The sequence below is a fragment of the Mesoplodon mirus genome, assembly GCF_964341445.2.
Source record: "Mesoplodon mirus genome assembly, chromosome: 1".
Classification (NCBI taxonomy): Eukaryota; Metazoa; Chordata; class Mammalia; order Artiodactyla; family Ziphiidae; genus Mesoplodon; species Mesoplodon mirus.
In genome coordinates, this window is record NC_138976.1 from 82,138,474 (window position 1) to 82,156,456 (window position 17,983).

The 17,983-nt window shown below is 37.7% G+C and overlaps 1 protein-coding gene across 1 annotated transcript in view; it reads left to right on the top strand.

The window, feature by feature from the left end:
• Positions 1 to 17,983, top strand: part of RORB (RAR related orphan receptor B) — a 178,388-nt gene that overhangs the window by 120,588 nt on the left and 39,817 nt on the right. The window contains exons 2-3 of the mRNA XM_082628156.1: positions 7,370 to 7,455; positions 11,677 to 11,818. Of these exons, the coding sequence (XP_082484282.1) occupies positions 7,370 to 7,455; positions 11,677 to 11,818 (228 nt within the window). The remainder of the gene's footprint in view (positions 1 to 7,369; positions 7,456 to 11,676; positions 11,819 to 17,983) is intronic.

Below are 17,983 nucleotides of genomic sequence, written 5' to 3' on the forward strand. Positions count from 1 at the left end.
TACAATATTTTCTCTCAGTCTGTGACTTGTCTCTTCATTCTCTTAATGCAATTAGATTTTTAACATAGAAAAGCTGTATTTTTTCATCTTCTAAAAGAGGCTTTTTTGCTCTTCTGAATTTTTCTCCAGAGAATTAACTCTGCCTGGTCACTCTGAATCATCTGTGTGACCTGGTGCGTGGAGTTTCTCCATCCCTGCCCTCCTTCAGTGAAGGTGGTGCTGCATAAACTAGAATTTCCTATTGAAGTTTTCAGCTAAATGGAGACCAGAGAAAGGGGTTCAGAAACAAATTAAGGAACTAAAGAGAGACAAGTTTTTTCACTGCAGCACAATGACTGCTGTTTTCTTCTTTTTATAACTGGAAGAATTAGCTATCAAAGAGGATGCATGTCTTTTTTTCTTATATAAAGTTCTCTTCACAGAGAGTTGGAGCTTGAGGGTAGATACCCTGAGAGTTAAATTGTAGAAAGTCTTTCCTTTCTCTCTTCCAGAACTTCTCATATTTTACTCTGCATATGCATCACAGAGGTTCTCTTACAGTGCAGATTCTGATTATGTTGGTCTAGGGTAGGACCTAAGTGCCCACATTTCTGTCAAGCACCCAAGCCATGCCAGTGCTGCTGGTCAGGGACCACACTTTGAGTAGCAGATCTCAAGACGGCACTATGATAGAGGAGAGGAATGTGATGAGTATCCATCATGACTATTGAACTCTATGTTAACTAATCTGTTTTCATGAGATGGGGCAGCATTCCAAATGTTTCATTTCCAGAATTACCATGGCTAGCTGAAATGAGTTCATTTCTGTTTCAAACACTGTTTGACCTTCTTACATTTAACAAAAGAAGTAAACTTGGTGCAATTCCACTTTTAAAATAGAAAAACTGTTTTTTAATCTTCTCAAGAGAGGCTTTTTCCACACTGAGGATCCAGAGAGTGAGCTAGCATCCAGAACCCCAAGAGGGAGTCCACAGAAGAGGGGGGACACGCTACCATGCAGTGTTGTAACATGAAGAAGATGTAGGCACAGCTGACAACCGTTAAATCTGCAAAGGAAACCGGTACACTGGATGTTCATTACAGTAACGCAAGATGTTTCTGGGAATACTCTGCCTTCTCTTTCTTCTGCCCTGGCAATTAATGACCAGAGTTTTTTATAACTAACCCTTCAATCGTCTTACTGCCTTTTGAACAAAAGAGAAATGCCTAAAAGACAATAGCAGAATGTGCTTTTCCAGAATCCTGTAAAGTTTTTAATTTCCTATAATGCCAGCACAATTAAAAATTCCATCAATTCTCACAGTAGCTAAAACTGTGATTACCTGGACATCATAGAACATTTCTTTTCAAATTTGAATACTGCCCTGGGAGCTTGTTACAAAGCAAATTCTGATGCAGTTGGCTTGGGCAAGTCTTGATAGTCTGCATTTCTAACATGCTCACAGGTCTTGCCGATGCAACTGGTGTACAGATCACACTGGGTGGTCATGGGAGGCATTAACTGCTTTCAACCTGAATGATGTCAGGTCCTACACACACATTATCTCATTATAATGAACACTTTGACAGGACAAGATGTACTTAATGGGAATTAATTCAAACATTATGAGTTTAAAACCAGGACGACTTACAAAAATGATTTGCTTTGCTTCCAAGGGGGATATTTAACTTATTATCAGTAATGCTACTAATGATAATACTAATTTCTGTCATTGTTCTCTGTTGGTCTTTGTTGGTCTCGTTCTCTGTTGTTTCACTCTTCTGGGGAGTCAGAGTAAGCAAGCAACTCTTTAGGGGTAAATGCTAATATGCAAAAGATAAATCAACTCCCTTCGTGATAATCCTACCAATTATGCCTTTGGAAAAAATCATTTTTTGCCATTATCTTATGATAGTAATTTTTTTCTTACTGTAGCTTCCAATGATATAGTGTAGCGAATTATAGTGATATAAAAATAAATGGTATCTTTAGATCATTCAGAAGCTGTCTATCAACTGAATAGAAAAGAAAGTTCACACAGACCACCACCCTGAATACTACAGAGAAGAGCTTGAGAAGAAAGGGTGACCCCAAATACTGATAGATGTGAGGGCATTCCAGTAGGAATTAGAGTACACTGAATTTCATGCACTATATTTGGTATTTAAGCAGGATGCTGGGATTAAGATACTCTGTGACCTGATGAGATAAACGAGAACACAAACCTGATCCAATATCTGGAATCTTTTCAAATTACCACATAACATGGTATAAGGGCAAAGGCTCAAAGACTTTTACTTTTTTCCTGAGGGTCTCATTTTTCCACACTTTCATCCTACCCCAATCTTGGAGCTATTTTCTGATAAATCAAAGTTACAGTGGAACCAGATTTCAAGAATACCTGCTTCATCTTTTGGGGCTGTTGCTATGTGATATCACAGAGTTTTGTACCTAATAGAGGTAGATACTTAATCTGCCAGTGAGAGAGGAAAAGAGTACAAACAGGGATTTTAATTCAGATTTTCCACAAATGATACATGAGATACAATCTAAGTAGGAGATACAACTTGGGCTACTGAGACCATCTGCAAAAAGATTTTTAACCAAAATAGTCATCTGTATTGGAAATTTTTACATATGCAAATTGTGCTTCACTCAGACATTGAGAGTTCTTCCTGCACTGCCCACTTTTAGCATAACTGTAAAATTCTGGGAAGGAGGAACTGGCAGGCAAACCCAGTGTCCAGGAATGGGAGTTATGGGTAGATGCTTCATATTTCCCTTAAGAAAACAAAAGATGCTGCAGGTATAGCCCCCAAACAAAAGCCAGGAAATATAGAGAGAACTACTGGTCACTCCTTAGTATTTTCAGATTCTGGCCTTATCCCAGGACCTTATTTCCTTTACAGTGGCTTACATGCTACAGAGAATTCCTTGTTAATAATTTGATTCATTTAATTCTCAATGGGAGCCTTTTATCATATCAGAATCACCAGGGGGCCTTTTTCAAAATACATATCCACTCCAGTCTTGAGATTTTGATTTCTTCTCCTCACCCCAAATATGGAAAATCAGTATTACTTAAAGCCTCTTTCATAAAAGGGAGGGTCATATCTTTTGGTTGTACTGAAAGAAAAAAAATTAGGACTATTGCTTTAAGGAGTTATAAGAATTCTCTTTCAGGCTCCATAGAAAATATTTTAAAAGAAGTATGACCTGGACTCTGTCCTCAATGGATTTAAAATGGCCAGAATATAAAAACGGCCGGGTTGAGGTATAAGAGTTGGAATGGTAGGAAAGGAGAGCCATAGGAGCTCACACAGTAAAAAAATGTTTCCACCAACCAGAAAGTACGTAAAAGGTCCATTATTACTACCATTCCTTACGGACGCTTTTAACAGTTAAGGTATTTTGATGAATCAAAGTGATTCATTTTCTAGTTAACGCATTAGCCCGGATTAGTTTATTTAACCTTGATACCTGGTGTCACAGCTGGGGCTTCTGAAGGAGTAGAACTAAAGATATGTATGTTTTGAGAAGCAGGGAGAATGAAAAGCGTGGCGGCTTTGTGTGATGCTGTGTTAAGGGCCCCTCAGCAAGGAAGGGCCTTCAGGAGTACTCCAGGGTGAGAACTGCCATCTTCAAAGAGGGAGACAAATTTGGATTACTACTCTGCAATCGTTGAGTAGGACCTGCCTGCCAAATCAGGGGATATTAAGTTAGTTGTACTTCATGAATTATTCTAATATGAAGTTAAACATCAAATTATTTTAAATCTTCCCTGACACTCTTTGACGCTGTAAGAATATCGTTTCCAAATAAACAATATATGACTGCTTTTATAAACAAGAAAATTTAATTGGTAAATAAAAATTAACTACAGTCTCCACAGAGGCTTACCAATAGAAAAATGTAAGTGAAAGGACGATATAAGAAATTGAAAACCTGATAAATGAGCACATCTCAAGCCATCTCTCAGGGCATTGCAGCCCATCTAAATTCGTCTCAGAGGCTATTGTTGAATTAATCTATGAGTCCAGCAAAAGTATGGACGTTGAACTCCCTCCTCAGCCTCTATCACCTTCATTGTCACAGCTGGTGAGGTCCAAGCCACCAAATCCTCCCTAGATGTTCAGTTTGAAACCACGATAAATAGCTTGTCTCTAGATCTGCAGTCACCGAAAGACAATCGCACAGGAAACAATGACTGGTGTAATGGCAAGACATTTAGAAATGGCAAACATTGGAGCAATAATGTGATGTGTTGTCGTAATTAGTGTCTGAAATACCCTCCTTGAAGATGTGCTTTATAAAATATATAGTGTGAACTGTGAATCTGTAGCTCAGAAGCAGTTTATTTTAAATGAGAGAAAAGGAAAAGGCTTCGTACTTTAAATTATTTAAATTTATATTCACCTATAATAAACCTCAGATGATCTGTTCTGTCATAGTAGGTAAAAATGGTCATAGGTTTTCCAAACTGATAACCCCTTCCCACACAACAGGCTTATACATATACACTTTTAAGTGACTTCTTTCTCTTTAAAAATACTGTTAAAATGTTTATGGTTCTTCAGGATTACATGTTGAGCTAGAATTATAAATATGTATAAATATGCAGATGCTCTATCGAATCATTCCTTATCCTATTTGTATTTCCGAAGTTGTGTAAGATAACCTTTGTGGCTTTCCAGAACATCTTCTCACACCCCAGGGGGCAAATTACCTCTATTTTCATTTCCTTTAGACTTAGATCATTTTATAATTAAGAACTTATTGAAGCAGATTCTCCCCATGTGTAAGTTACTCCCTGGGGAGTAATTTATGCAAAGAGCACCTCTGACTTAATATCATATAAACCTAACAACTATACAATGGATACCTGGGATTTTTAGTCAATTTTGCAATCATTGTAAAAAATCCACAGTTGGAAAGGTTACACTGGAAAAAAAAAAAAAAGACAAAACCTGGTACAAAAAGCTTATAGTGTCATTTGTTTGGGTTTTTTAATGATTAGATTTTTTAATAAAGGAATAATAATGTGGCTTGTCATATTTTTTGTCCAGAAACATCAGAAATAATGATGTTTTTGATGGTGATGATGAAGATTGACATTTTGTAGCTCTTTACTATTTGCAGGGTACTTGCACATAAAATATCTCATTTAATCCTCACACCTCTATGAAGTCTGTCAGCTAAGCTTTACAAACCAGAAAACAAGATCAGAGATTTTTTTCTTGGTCATGGGCCCAATCATTAACAGATTAGGGACTAGAATCCAGGGGGACATAACAGAATAGAGTGACATCAAATCTCACATTTTTTTCATATCCCAAAATTTTTAAAACAAATCCTAGTTCATATATAAAATCAGAAGCAAATAGAAACACTTAGTCTAATAAGTATTTTAGTTGAATTTGTCTCTTCTCCTGATATTTTTATCATTATCTCTTTAACTGGTGCTATTGGAATAATATAGGAATTCAGAATTGTATTTGTATTTTATCTTTGTGAGAAGCAGAGAAAGGGTTACTGAATGAAATCTCAGGAAAATCAGCTAATTTCCCATCATCATTTCCCGAGTCACCTCAAGGGCGTCATTAACCACCTAGATCCTCAGTTTTCTCATATGAAAAATAGGGACATAACTGAATTTTTTGCTTATAAAGATGATTTGAACTTACTGAGAAATATTTAATTTAAAAAAATTTAATGTGCTCCCCTAAAGCTAAGTATTATTTTTTTAATGAAAACAATAAGAAAAAGAGGGTTGTGTCTTGCATTTATTTGTTTTGTATATTCAAGGGTGAGAAACTGTAGAAAAGCATCCAAGTGGCAGATTGATGTATAAAGTATTTTGAAGCATATTTTGCATAATTATTTTAAATTGGGAGCAAGAATAGCAGATCTTCCTACTGTGTATAATTTTAACAACACTGAGAATACTATCAGTGACGTAGGAATTACTACATTCTAAATAAAGTTTATATCATGGATTCATCCATAACCTCAAAGCTGATGGCTTAAAATCATCTTTCCAAGAGGTTCTATACACGGGTGTCTACAAGACATGACACCAAATTGCACACATGCAAAATGGAAATCCCATGCCCCACCATATTCCACAAAGGAATTAATTTACCAACCAACCATGCATGTCAAACCTACTATTTAATCTTACACCCAAGGCTAGGAAGCTAGAAGTCACCTTTGATTCTTCATCAGTTTCCACCTCTGCATCCTGTCTTTCTTTTATCTTCTCACCTCTTCCATTGAGCTGTCTATTTGCTTCTTCCTCTCCATTTATCCTGCCACCGATGTAATTCACACCTTCAGTTCCTAACACCCAGGTTAGGAATAGCCTTTTTTTAGTTAGTCTTCCATTTGTGTCTGGTTAACCTGCCAAACTTACCTTTCTAAAGTACCCAAACCATCACTTTCATCATTTCTTCATTCATTTCTTTGATTCCTTATGGCCAGTGACGTCAGGTGAAAATTCCTCTGCCTAACTCCCAAGAGCTTGATAATCTGACATCATTCCCTCTATCCAACCATATGGCCCAAGTTTCCATTAGAACGAAGTTGCTTGTCTCAGTGATCACAAGCCACAATCATTCGGGGCCTCCTTCATTCCATTCTGCTTGCAGAAATGCCTTTTACCTTGTACTTCCTACACAATCTTCAAAATCAAAATGTCTTCATCTCCAATGAAATTATTTCAGTTCCTATTGAAGTGATAGTACCCATATGCTTTATCGTTTTTTCCCCTGATATCTCCATGTATTCATTTTGTTTTATTGATTAAATTATTAGAGTCATTAGTATATCTTATCTTGTGTCAACAACCTTTATTATTTTAGTGGATATATAGATGCTTAATAAATATTGAACTGATTCATCATTGGCATTTTCACAAGTAATCATCCAACCACTTAATGTGTAAAGTCACCTCCACCCCTTCCAGTTTCCCTTATTTACTTATGTAAAATAATATTGAAATAAGGCAATGTGATCATTCTCAGTGACTTAATGTTTGAAGTGCAAAATAAGAAAACCAAAGCCACAGGTTCAAGGGATTTTTAAGTCACACTACATAAAGGTCAAGTTCAAAAAAAGGAGAAAACTGTGAAAGCAAAAGTTTAGAAAACTTCTGGTCCCTGGTTATATTTTTTAGTTTGAGGAAAACGAAACAAACAATGGTAAATGGATGCCCTTTACTTAGAAGAAGCAGCTGGGGGCCGTTCAAATAGAAGTGGGTGATCTCACAGCCCCACCCCCATCCTAGTGTCTTCAAACACTGAGCCATGGCGGGGAAAGGTGGGAAGGGAGATCTGAGGGCGAAAAGAAAACAACTCCGTAAGCTCAAAAATGTCTGTTTTCCCCTTTCAGCACAAATTGAAGTGATACCATGCAAAATTTGTGGCGATAAATCCTCTGGGATCCACTACGGAGTCATCACGTGTGAAGGCTGCAAGGTATGGGACTTTAACTCAGTACTGCCAACAGCATCCACATTTGCCTCAGGCATCTGTGTACTTCACAGTGCAAGAGGTGACACCTTTTGAAAGGCCTGCTAAAGGATTCTTGTGCCTGCTGCGGACACTCAGGAATTCTTGCTTGGTGGGTGGGTGGGTTGATTTTCTGTTCTTTGGCCTTTTACGTTTTTGTCATTGTCTAACTCATCAGCAGGTGCTTAAAAATGGATTAATATTTAAAAGCTTCAATTATTCACATTTACAGAGATATAAATACTGATTTGCTGTTTTAACAGTTTTGTGTCCAGTAAACTCCAGCACATTTATATCAATATGAAAGGTTAAAATAAAGATTATAAGCTAATGGCCCTGTATTTATTTATCTCCTTGAGAAAGCCATCGAGATAGCAGTTGCAATATGCATGTGACCATCCTTTATTCTCATGTTCCAGAAAAATAAAAGAAAACTGGAAGCATGGAAATGTTAAAAGTGGAGCAGATAATCTCTGATCAGTTAAAATTCATCTGCCCCAACTTCATCAATGAGGTCCTGAGGTCTAAACAAGATTATGTCATATGGCCAATGTCACTAATCTAGTTAGTGAGAGAACATGGCCAAAAGCATGTTTCTTTGTTTGTTTTTCATTCTCAGTCTGGTGTTCTCCACAACAAATCCAACCAATTCTTCCAAAGACAAACTAATTCCTATGAGCAAGTTGATTTTTAAAACACAAAGCTGGAGGAATAGCAGTTAACATAGACTTAATCTGAAATAAGAGAAATTTGAAACTTAAGAGTAAATGTTTAAATTTAATCCTTAGAAGGAAAGAAAGGGTGAGAGACTAAATATCAAGGGGGAAATGAAAACAGTCCTGCAATTTTAAAGGGCAGTATGTAACCAGAACAAATGAAATGCAGCCATAGTCCAGGAGAGGAAAGTGATAGACTGGCAAAGTTATTGGCAAAAGCAATTATATTTTTGATCAAAGATGCAAGCAAAGTGAATCATTAATTTAAGGTCAGTAAACTGAAGGAGATGTGGCACAATCAAAAATTCTAAGAACCAACTTTAATCTTATAAGACATTCAGATATAAATGAAACAAAACGTACTGTAACTCAAATAGTCATGCTATGTGAAAAATTGGCAGTGTCTTCATAATAGTCTCAAAAATTATGATTCCTGGAATTGAAACTGGAGGGAAGAAAAGAAAAAGGACTAAATGAGAATAAAGTAGGGGAGGGATGCAGAGGGGGCCGAATAACATGAAATGTCCTAACCCGTCAACATACTGACTGGCTTTAGAGGTGATTAGCAATAATCCATCTTTGAACATCATGAGATGTGCCTTGTATTCTGTTCTTCTGCAGACCTATAATTAAGAATTGCATGTTATTCACCTTAATGCAATTTTTCAACTTATCACAAGAAACGTTAAGGCAAAATTACGAATCAGCAATTTTTTACCCTCCTAGAATAAGTTATTGCTTCCTCTGGGCAGATAGACAAACAGTTTTCTTCATAAACACTAATAATTTTGTTTTCTTTTTTTTAACTTATTTTTAAATTGTTTTGGCCATGCCACGTGGCGTGCAGGATCTTATTCTCCCAACCAGGGATTGAACCCATGCCCCCCTGCAGTGGAAACAGAGTCTTAACAACTGGACCATCAGGGAATTCCCCTAAATACTAATAATTTTGGAATCAGACACCTCTCCAGTGAAATCACTTCCACCGTGTTGGTTTATTATGCAATTTTAAGAGCTCTGGTCTAGTTTACACAGTACCCATGAAAAAAATGTTTTGTAGCTCAGTGTCAAAGTGGAAATGTTTTGTGTTTCATTGTATAAAGCTGTATTTAGAAAATGCCTGATTTCAAAATATGAGGCTATGGTCATGTTAAGGAACTAAACATTTTAAGCAGTGATTTCCAAAAAAGATTTAACTACTGAACAAATATATTCCAACAGGTCAATAGCCAAGAACGAGTATTTAGGCTTCTGTCATCTTTTCTATTTAAAGAAGGAATCCAGGATTAAAGAACTTATGCTGTTATTTTGAAGCATATTCAGAGGTTTTAGTCAAAATGACACTGTACACCACACAACTTTTTTTTTTTTATTTCATGGAAAAAGCCACATTTGTAAATATGCTACATTTTTCTCCAAATAGCAAACTCAAGAAATTCTGCTCAGAATAAGATATCAATGTCAGCATATTTAGTATCAACCTCTGAATTTTCATAATACTGTTTTCAGATCAATATAAACAACCCATTTTAAATAACATCATTTCCGCTTGTGCACTTATTCAAATTCCTTTTCATCCAATAAAAATTTAAAACAAAATTTCTTTTTCATGCCAGAAACTTCATTTGCAGTAATGAGCAACAGATAAGCAAGAAATGTCTCACAATTAATGTCAAATTGGCCTTAAATTAGGGCTGTAGCTGTGACTTCAAAAAAGTCTTTTCTGTCAACTCCTTTGCTAAGTGGCACTTAAGAGTATCCATAGGTAAAAACCACACAATTCTTTTGTAAAATGTAAATCCCAAGTCATCTTCAGTCAAGACCGATGAGCTGAGGTTATACCTTCTGACAGCTTTCACAGTATATGAAATACATAATTTCAACCTCTGGGGGCTTAAATGTGATCTCTTGTTTAAGAACTCCATGAGTTCATGCGAACTGGCCAATTGGATATCTTATGTTGCCACCACTGGTTCATTAAGTAAATAATATGCATGTATCTGTGGGGGCAAAACTAGCTCTTGTTGTTGAATGGCTTGAGGATTACAACCACAAAACCAACTGGCACTCCTCTCTAAGGAGGTACTTGGCCACTCATCCTTTTCTGAGGCTTTTCATAAGGTTGGCCAAGCTCTCTGTTACAGTGCCTTGCCAAGCCATATGGAAGCCTGAGGCAAAAGGAAAATTGATAATTTTAATTCTGTTTTTATGTAAACTTTTGGGGAGTTTGCATTAATGTTGATTTTTAACATGTAAAATCAGTGTTAAAATGTTTATCCTGAGTACCACATCTTTTGGCAACCCTTAAATGTGTGACCAAGGTGATTGCCTCACCAGTCTCACCCTAGTCGCAGCCCTGCACTATCCTCCCATTGATAGTTGAGGAAACTGTTTGACAGAAGTCAGGTGACCTCTTCCAGGCCTCTCAGCGAGATGGGCATTGCATGACCATCCTGGACCTTTTCTAGGCTTCCTCCTTCCGAGAGATGATAGTACAGGATATCTTTTCCTAAAATTTCTCTTGGTAAATCTATTTGTAGATCACTGCTTTGTTTGTAGCTCTTTGCACTTTTGCTGTATTTTAATTCAAGGACAAGGAGTGATGAGGGAAACTAATTAAATGGGTGAATGAATGGGTGAAGGATACTTTCATATCTCTGGAGAAAATGTTTATTTACCCCAGTAGGATTTTTGGTAAGATAACTAAGGTGGGTGGTATCCAAAGAATGAAAAAAAAATAATAGACTCAGCTGTGGGTTTATTTATAAGGGTGATGTATGGTCCAAGGCAGTTCATTTTGTACCAGAAGGACCTAAACATACTTGCATGAAGACCTCCTAGATCGCTACAGCCTGAGGCCAAGCAGAGAGCATTCATTCAACTTTTACTTATTGTCTGTTTTCTACTGAGCAGTTTTTATACCATATTTCCTTTATTCAAAGATGTGGTTGACTCTAAGGTACATCACTGGTTAGAAAAACAACCTTCCAGATACATTCTGGCCAAATACAAAAATTTCCAAATGGATAAAAATGCATCTTAGAAACTAGGAAGATAGTGGCGCATATTGAACCCACACTACTCAGTACCCCGAGTTCCTCACTCCCACAGCACTTGACACACGCCTTTGTTATTGTCCCCATGAAGTTTTGTCATACGTGACACTCTCCTCTGCCACTCCCTTCCCACTGCTCTCTGGGGGGCGGGCAGGAACTCTGTTCTGTTTTACTTTGCATAGAACAGCACAGATGTCTTTAGTACACACTGATTGAATGAATGATACCTTCATATCTCTGCAGAGTCCAAATTTTCCCCAGTAGAAACATTTGTAAGCAGTCCAAGGAGAGGTAGCCAAAGAATTTTAAAAAGTGAACTCAGTTAACGACGTTCACTGTAGCAAATGTAGCTATCATCTCTGTTAATGGTCGCTTCTTATAAATTTATCTCCCTCCCATTCTCTTTCTCCCTCTAGGGATTCTTTAGAAGGAGCCAGCAGAACAATGCCTCTTACTCCTGCCCGAGGCAGAGAAACTGTTTAATTGACAGAACCAACAGAAACCGTTGCCAACACTGCCGACTGCAGAAGTGTCTTGCCCTAGGAATGTCGAGAGATGGTAAGGCATCGCCTTCCTACTTCTTACTTAAAGGCTTTCAAAATAGAGAGCTAGTGGGAAGCAGCCGCATAGCATGGGGAGATCAGCTCAGTGCTTTGTGACCACCTAGAGGGGTGATATAAGGAGGGTGGGAGGGAGACGCAAGAGGGAGGGGATCTGGGGATATATGTATATGTATACGTATAGCTGATTCACTTTGTTATACAGCAGAAACTAACACAACACTGTAAAGCAATTATACTCCAGTAAAGATGTAAAAGAAAAAAAAAGGCTTTCAAATGTATGCTTTTTTTTTCATTCAAAATTATTTAATTACAAGGCTGGATAACTGAAAAAGAATTTTCCATTAAAAACAATTTCAGAGCTAGAAAGTATAAATAATATACTGGCTGACACGTATATGTCACTCTAGGGCAGTGACATGATTAAACAGAAATGGCTTGAATCTTATGGATGCATCAAATGGATGCTTTGCTGGAGTCTGTTTAAGCTGCTGGAAGAATTCTAGACAAAGGGATAAGAAGAAAAGAAAACCACATGCTGGCAGTGTATTAAGAGGAAAAGTAAGAGCAAATAAATATATAGTATTGCCTATAACATAGGAAGAAAGGAAAGACTTTTCTGTAGCTCATGGAGCAACCTGTGCTAACTAGGTTAGGTGGAAGCCACATAGTCCTAGATCTAAAGGTGACCACTTGTCCAAGTTTGCCTGTGAATGAGGGACTTCCTGGGATGTGAGATTTTCTGAGCTAAAACTGGAAAGTCCCAGGCAGACCTGGACCACTTGGTCACTGGGTAAGTCTGACTGGTGCACAAGTTGCTTGGTATGTGGAGATGCTAAGGAACAGACCTTGCTTCTGTAGGAAGCCCAGAAGCTCAATTAATGGATGTGGACTATTCAGAGGCATGATGAAGGTCAAAAAGGCTGTAGCAGAGCTCCATGTCTTAGAAGGGTTCTGTAGATGGTGTCCTTTGCAGAATAGACTCGAGTGTGTACTCCACCTTCACGCCCAATCCAAATGGGTGGCTTGGCACCCCAACTGAACTTCTTAGATTAATGAAAGAGGACAAATAAACTCACACAAAGAATTTCATCTGGCTTTATGTCCTTTTTTTTTTTTTTTTTTTTTTTTTTTGCGGTACGCGGGCCCCTCACTGTTGTGGCCTCTCCCGTTGCGGAGCACAGGCTCCGGACACGCAGGCTCAGCGGCCATGGCTCACGGGCCCAGCTGCTCCGCGGCATGTGGGATCTTCCCGCACCGGGGCATGAACCCGTGTCCCCTGCATCGGCAGGCAGACTCTCAACCACCGCGCCACCGGGGAAGCCCTTTGTGTCCATTTTTAAGTTTTCATCTAAACGAATTCTTTCCCCACTGACGTTGGCCGTAGCACTCCTGTATTCGATTATGAGCAGCCCTGTGCCCTGGGGCCATTTCTGTCTTGTTCCCACTGTATCCTCAGGGTCTGGTTAAAAGCAGGCACCTAAGTGTTGGTTGAATGAATCATGGAATTCTCTTTTACCTAGAGCCCGAGACACGGGCAAAGCCCCTGATACTCATTCTCTTTACATGAATCACTGTGGATTATGTGTCTCTGGTCACACTCCCTGTAATGAAGTTCAAGGCAGTGTGGACCAAAAAAGGAAAAAAAAAAACAGAAATACTTCTAGATTTTAAAGAAATATAGAAAATTGGCATGCACTGTCTCTTGGTATAAAGGGATTTTATGAGTTATTGAATTAAATGTGGGCCTTTTAGTCATTTGGATAAATTTAGCTCTGCATAGATGGTATCTAAACATATACACTGTTTACTTCTCAGCTTGCATTCTCCAGATAGTTGCATCTTGAATTTTTGTTTACCATTTCTCTAATTTCCAGCCCACATAAACTTGTCTTGCACAAAAGTATACCAATGAGATATATTTAACCCCCAAAATAAAAAGAATCTGACGTTGAGCCTTCCAGTTTATAGGTGGCTTCTAAAGCTACAAGATGTAGGTTTCCAAAACTTTTCTATGTATTAGCTGATTTTGTTTGTTTGTTTTTCTAGATTTGTTAATCACATACATTTACTCTTAGGGTAAATTGTAGCCCTGTGTACTTGCACATAACTAAAGTGAAGAAAGTGGAGGGTGGAGGTTAAATGGTTTTCAGAATTTCTTTAGTGAAATTCTCTGGGAATTTGAGTTGATAATTTTGCACTTCATTTCTGTAATATGGAGGCAGCATAATAATTGACAGTATCTGAAAAGTTTCATTAATAATTCTACAGAGAGACTAAGCCATTGAGTATTTGCCTTTGTTGCTTCTTCCTACAATAAAAGGAAGTATCTATTTGGAAAGAGAGATCATGTGGGTCTGTGCTGGTGAACAGAATCATGAGCAAGGGATGGGCATATGGTCCAAGGCAGATTCAGTGACGTCAGCCCACAAAATCTAAGAGGTTGTCTGAATCTCATGACATAAAAGAAATATATTGTCGGGGCGGGGGTTCGGGCGTGGGTGGGGGCGTGGGGATCATTTATGGATACAGCCGCAGTCTATTCTCAAGGGGGAAGAAATTTACTATAGCATAAACTTCTGTGCAAGAAAAAGCAAGATAGTATCTAAGGATGCTGAGGATTAAGGATAATGATCCATCTTAATTTTAGGTCCAGAGACAATCTTGAGGCTTCCAGGGACATCTTTCAAAATGCCTCCTAAGCATGGCTTGTGTCAAATTAATGGTGAGGAGAAATGCTCAGGAGTGATAGCAGGGGCTGGGAATGAGGAGAAGAGGCTTCAGCAGAAGAAAAACATGATTCTCTCTAAGGGAAAACAAATTCTTCTTTACTGTTTATATAGAGGAAGTTTGTTATAAGCCTTGAATATATAGGGTACTTTAAACTAAACAAGTCACACTAATACCTGGGAAGCTAAACAGGTTTTATCTCCTATTGATAAGTAATGCCTAGTATGTGGTATCAAAGGATTATGAAGCCCTGAGGTTATGGTTAATTACCTGTGTCTAGTAAGGGCTCAAGAATAAGAGGTAGTATGTGTCCTGCCACTAATTTATTATACCTACCTTCTACTGAGGAAGTAGATATTTTCAAAGTGCTTTAGCAGTAGTACCCGTAGCCAAGGTTAAGATGCCCTCACACCTAACTTCTATATACACACCACCCAGCTTCCCTCTGACATAAAGTAGCATCTTCATTTTAATATTTGCATTTGTTTTCTGTCAGTTATGCCCGGCTCCAAGAATATTTACTTCACCATACCTGGTCACTAAAACAATATGACTGCTAGTAGATTGCTTGATATAACTGTTGACTCCTCTGGACTTTCATTCTCTCCTGAATTTCAGCTTCTATAGTGGCGTATTAGTCATGGGAGATATATGAGTAGACAACAAACTCAGCAGTAACAAATTTGTTCGAATTTAGCACTGGCAAAGAATCAAAAGTCAGATCCACTTGGAATACATTATGTGTATAAAAAGGTGAAGGTATTGCATGTATATGTGTGTGTGAAGTGACAGCATACATATGTGCACTGAATCTTCTCCACCATTGTATTTATTTCTTTTTTTAACTGGACCCTTCACAAATGTTACTTGCCGGAATCTTCAGTGTCATTGTATTAGCACTACCAAAAAAGAAACCCAGAAAATATTTCGGCATCAATAGGAAGATACTGCACCCCAAAGAAAAACCATTATACTCACCTTGCAGTAATGAAGTATGTGTCCTCCTAAGTGACATGCCTCTATGAAAAAATGGAAGCTGCCCTACACGGGCAGGTGTCACAGATTTAGCTTCTTGTTATCCAGAATGGCATTGTCCAGTATGGTATCCACATGTTTCTATTTAAATTTAAGTTTAGATTTATTACAATTAAATAAAATTTAAAATTTAGTTCTTCAGTCACACTAGCTATATTTCAAGTGCTCAAAGCCACATGTGCCTTGTGGCTACCATATTGGAAAGTGCAGGAAACATTCCATAATCACAGGAAGTTCTGTTGGAGAAGTGAAGGGGAAGAGAGAGAATATTTTAAAATTATGAATAGGGTTGGGTAGACTGAATCAGATTTTTTTCTAAAAATCTTAAAGCACTATAAAAAGGCGGCATAGCCTTGAAATTGTAAAGTTAAATTAAGACTAGTTTCCTTGATAAGTAGTGAGATATAAACATAAAGAATTTCACAGCCAAAGATAGTAAGATAAAATAATTTCCAAAAGGACTATGGAAAGTCATAGATGATAGTTCTACAACGGGGTTCCTCTTGACACCAAAAACATGTGTCTAGTTGTCATGTGGTAGGAAGCAGAAATCTTTGAAGAAGCATCATCTTTGTTTTATAGTTACTCCAAAAACTTCCATTCCATTTAGAATCCCACAATTCAAATAGATATGAAAAGATTTCCAATACTTTTGCGTAAAATGGTTCTTTGCTAGTGTGGGATCAAAATGAGGGTTAAGAGCATATCATGAGCAAATACTATCATCACTGAATATTTATAAAGCACTTGCAATGTATACAAATTGTGCTAGTTTCTTTGAGAGCTAACAGTTTAACAAGAGGCTGTCTCCATACTCAAGTGAATCTCGTTAACAGAATAATTCAAGTTTGAGAGGGTCAAACACTTAAAATATGTGCCATTCTGATTAATGGGTAGTGGTAAGAAGAATGCAAGTACTTGAAAATATAATAGTAATATAGCCTTTGTTAAAATAGGCTCATGAAGTCATTTGTAGAGACATGGATGGACCTAGAGACTGTCATACAGAGTGAAGTTAAGTCAGAAAGAGAAAAACAAATATCATATATTAACGCATATATGTGGAATCTAGAAAAATGGTACAGATGAACCGGTTTGCAAGGTAGAAATAGAGACACAGATGTAGAGAACAAAGGTATGGACACCAAGGGGGGAAAGTGGGGCTGGGGGGTGGGATGAATTGGGAGATTGGGATTGACATATATACACTAATATGTATAAAATAGATAAGTAATAAGAACCTGCTGTATAAAAAACAAATTAAATTAAATGAAATTAAAAACATAGGCCCATGAATACAATAAATGTATTTATAAATAGTGACAAGAAATTATTTTTATATCAGGAAAGTTCAGTAACTTTATTTTGCCAAGTACTATAATTTTTTCCCAAATATGTCACCACTTTTATTACAGGAAGGGGCATAAAACTGAAACACTGGCTCATCAGTGTTTCTGAGATGAATGGAAAATTGATTCTAAAATAGTATTATAGTCATTGTCAGCAAAGTCCTTGATTTAGGATGAAGCCTGATAATTCCAAAATGTTGTGGAGCTTTAAGTTTTTTCTCTGAAAATACTTAAATTGCTCAGTGACTTGATAAGTCAATGTTTTTTGGAAGAGGCCTAGCTATTCACCATTGAGTGGGTTTTTGGGTGTTTACAGGGCAAAGAGCTTGGCAGCATACTTATTTGACACTGTTAGCTTTGATTGTGAGGTCTTATGGTTAACAGCAGAATTCTGAACCTAAGATTGTTCAGTATAGGGTCTTGACTGGGCTCGTTTCCATATCTGCTGTCAGCTACAGGTCAGTTCTACAGCTCTCCTGATTGTAGCTGGCCTTGCCTGAGATGGTTCTGCTCTGTTTCACATATCTTATCCTTCAGCAAACTAGTGTAGGCATGTCCTTTTCATGGTGGGGCACTCAATCACACAAGCGCTTTTTAAGCCTCTGTTTGTGTCACATATGTCAATATCCCATTGGTCCAGAGCAGATCACATGACCCTGAGTCAAGGGGATGGAGCAGGATGCCTGCACAGAATGAAGGGGCACTGCAAATTTACATGGGGTGGAGCAGGCAAATAGGCAAGAAGCATCAGGGTTATTAACGCAGTCAACCTACTACAATGTGTATTTCACCTAAAGTGTATAGAAATCTAAAGCAAGGTTTAGGTTTGGGAAAAAGTTTTAAAAGAGCCACTACATTTTTGTCTCCATGTCAGAAGAGTTCCTCGTTCTTAATTTTTTCTCCCTATAAATTTCAAATGAATAAATGCAAAACTATTCTACTAAAGTAAGTCAGAAAGTAGGTCTACTCCAGTCAAAACAAAAATCTTAACCTACAGCAGTAGACATAAATTTTGGATTCACCTCTCTATCTCTGTCACAAAGAGCTGT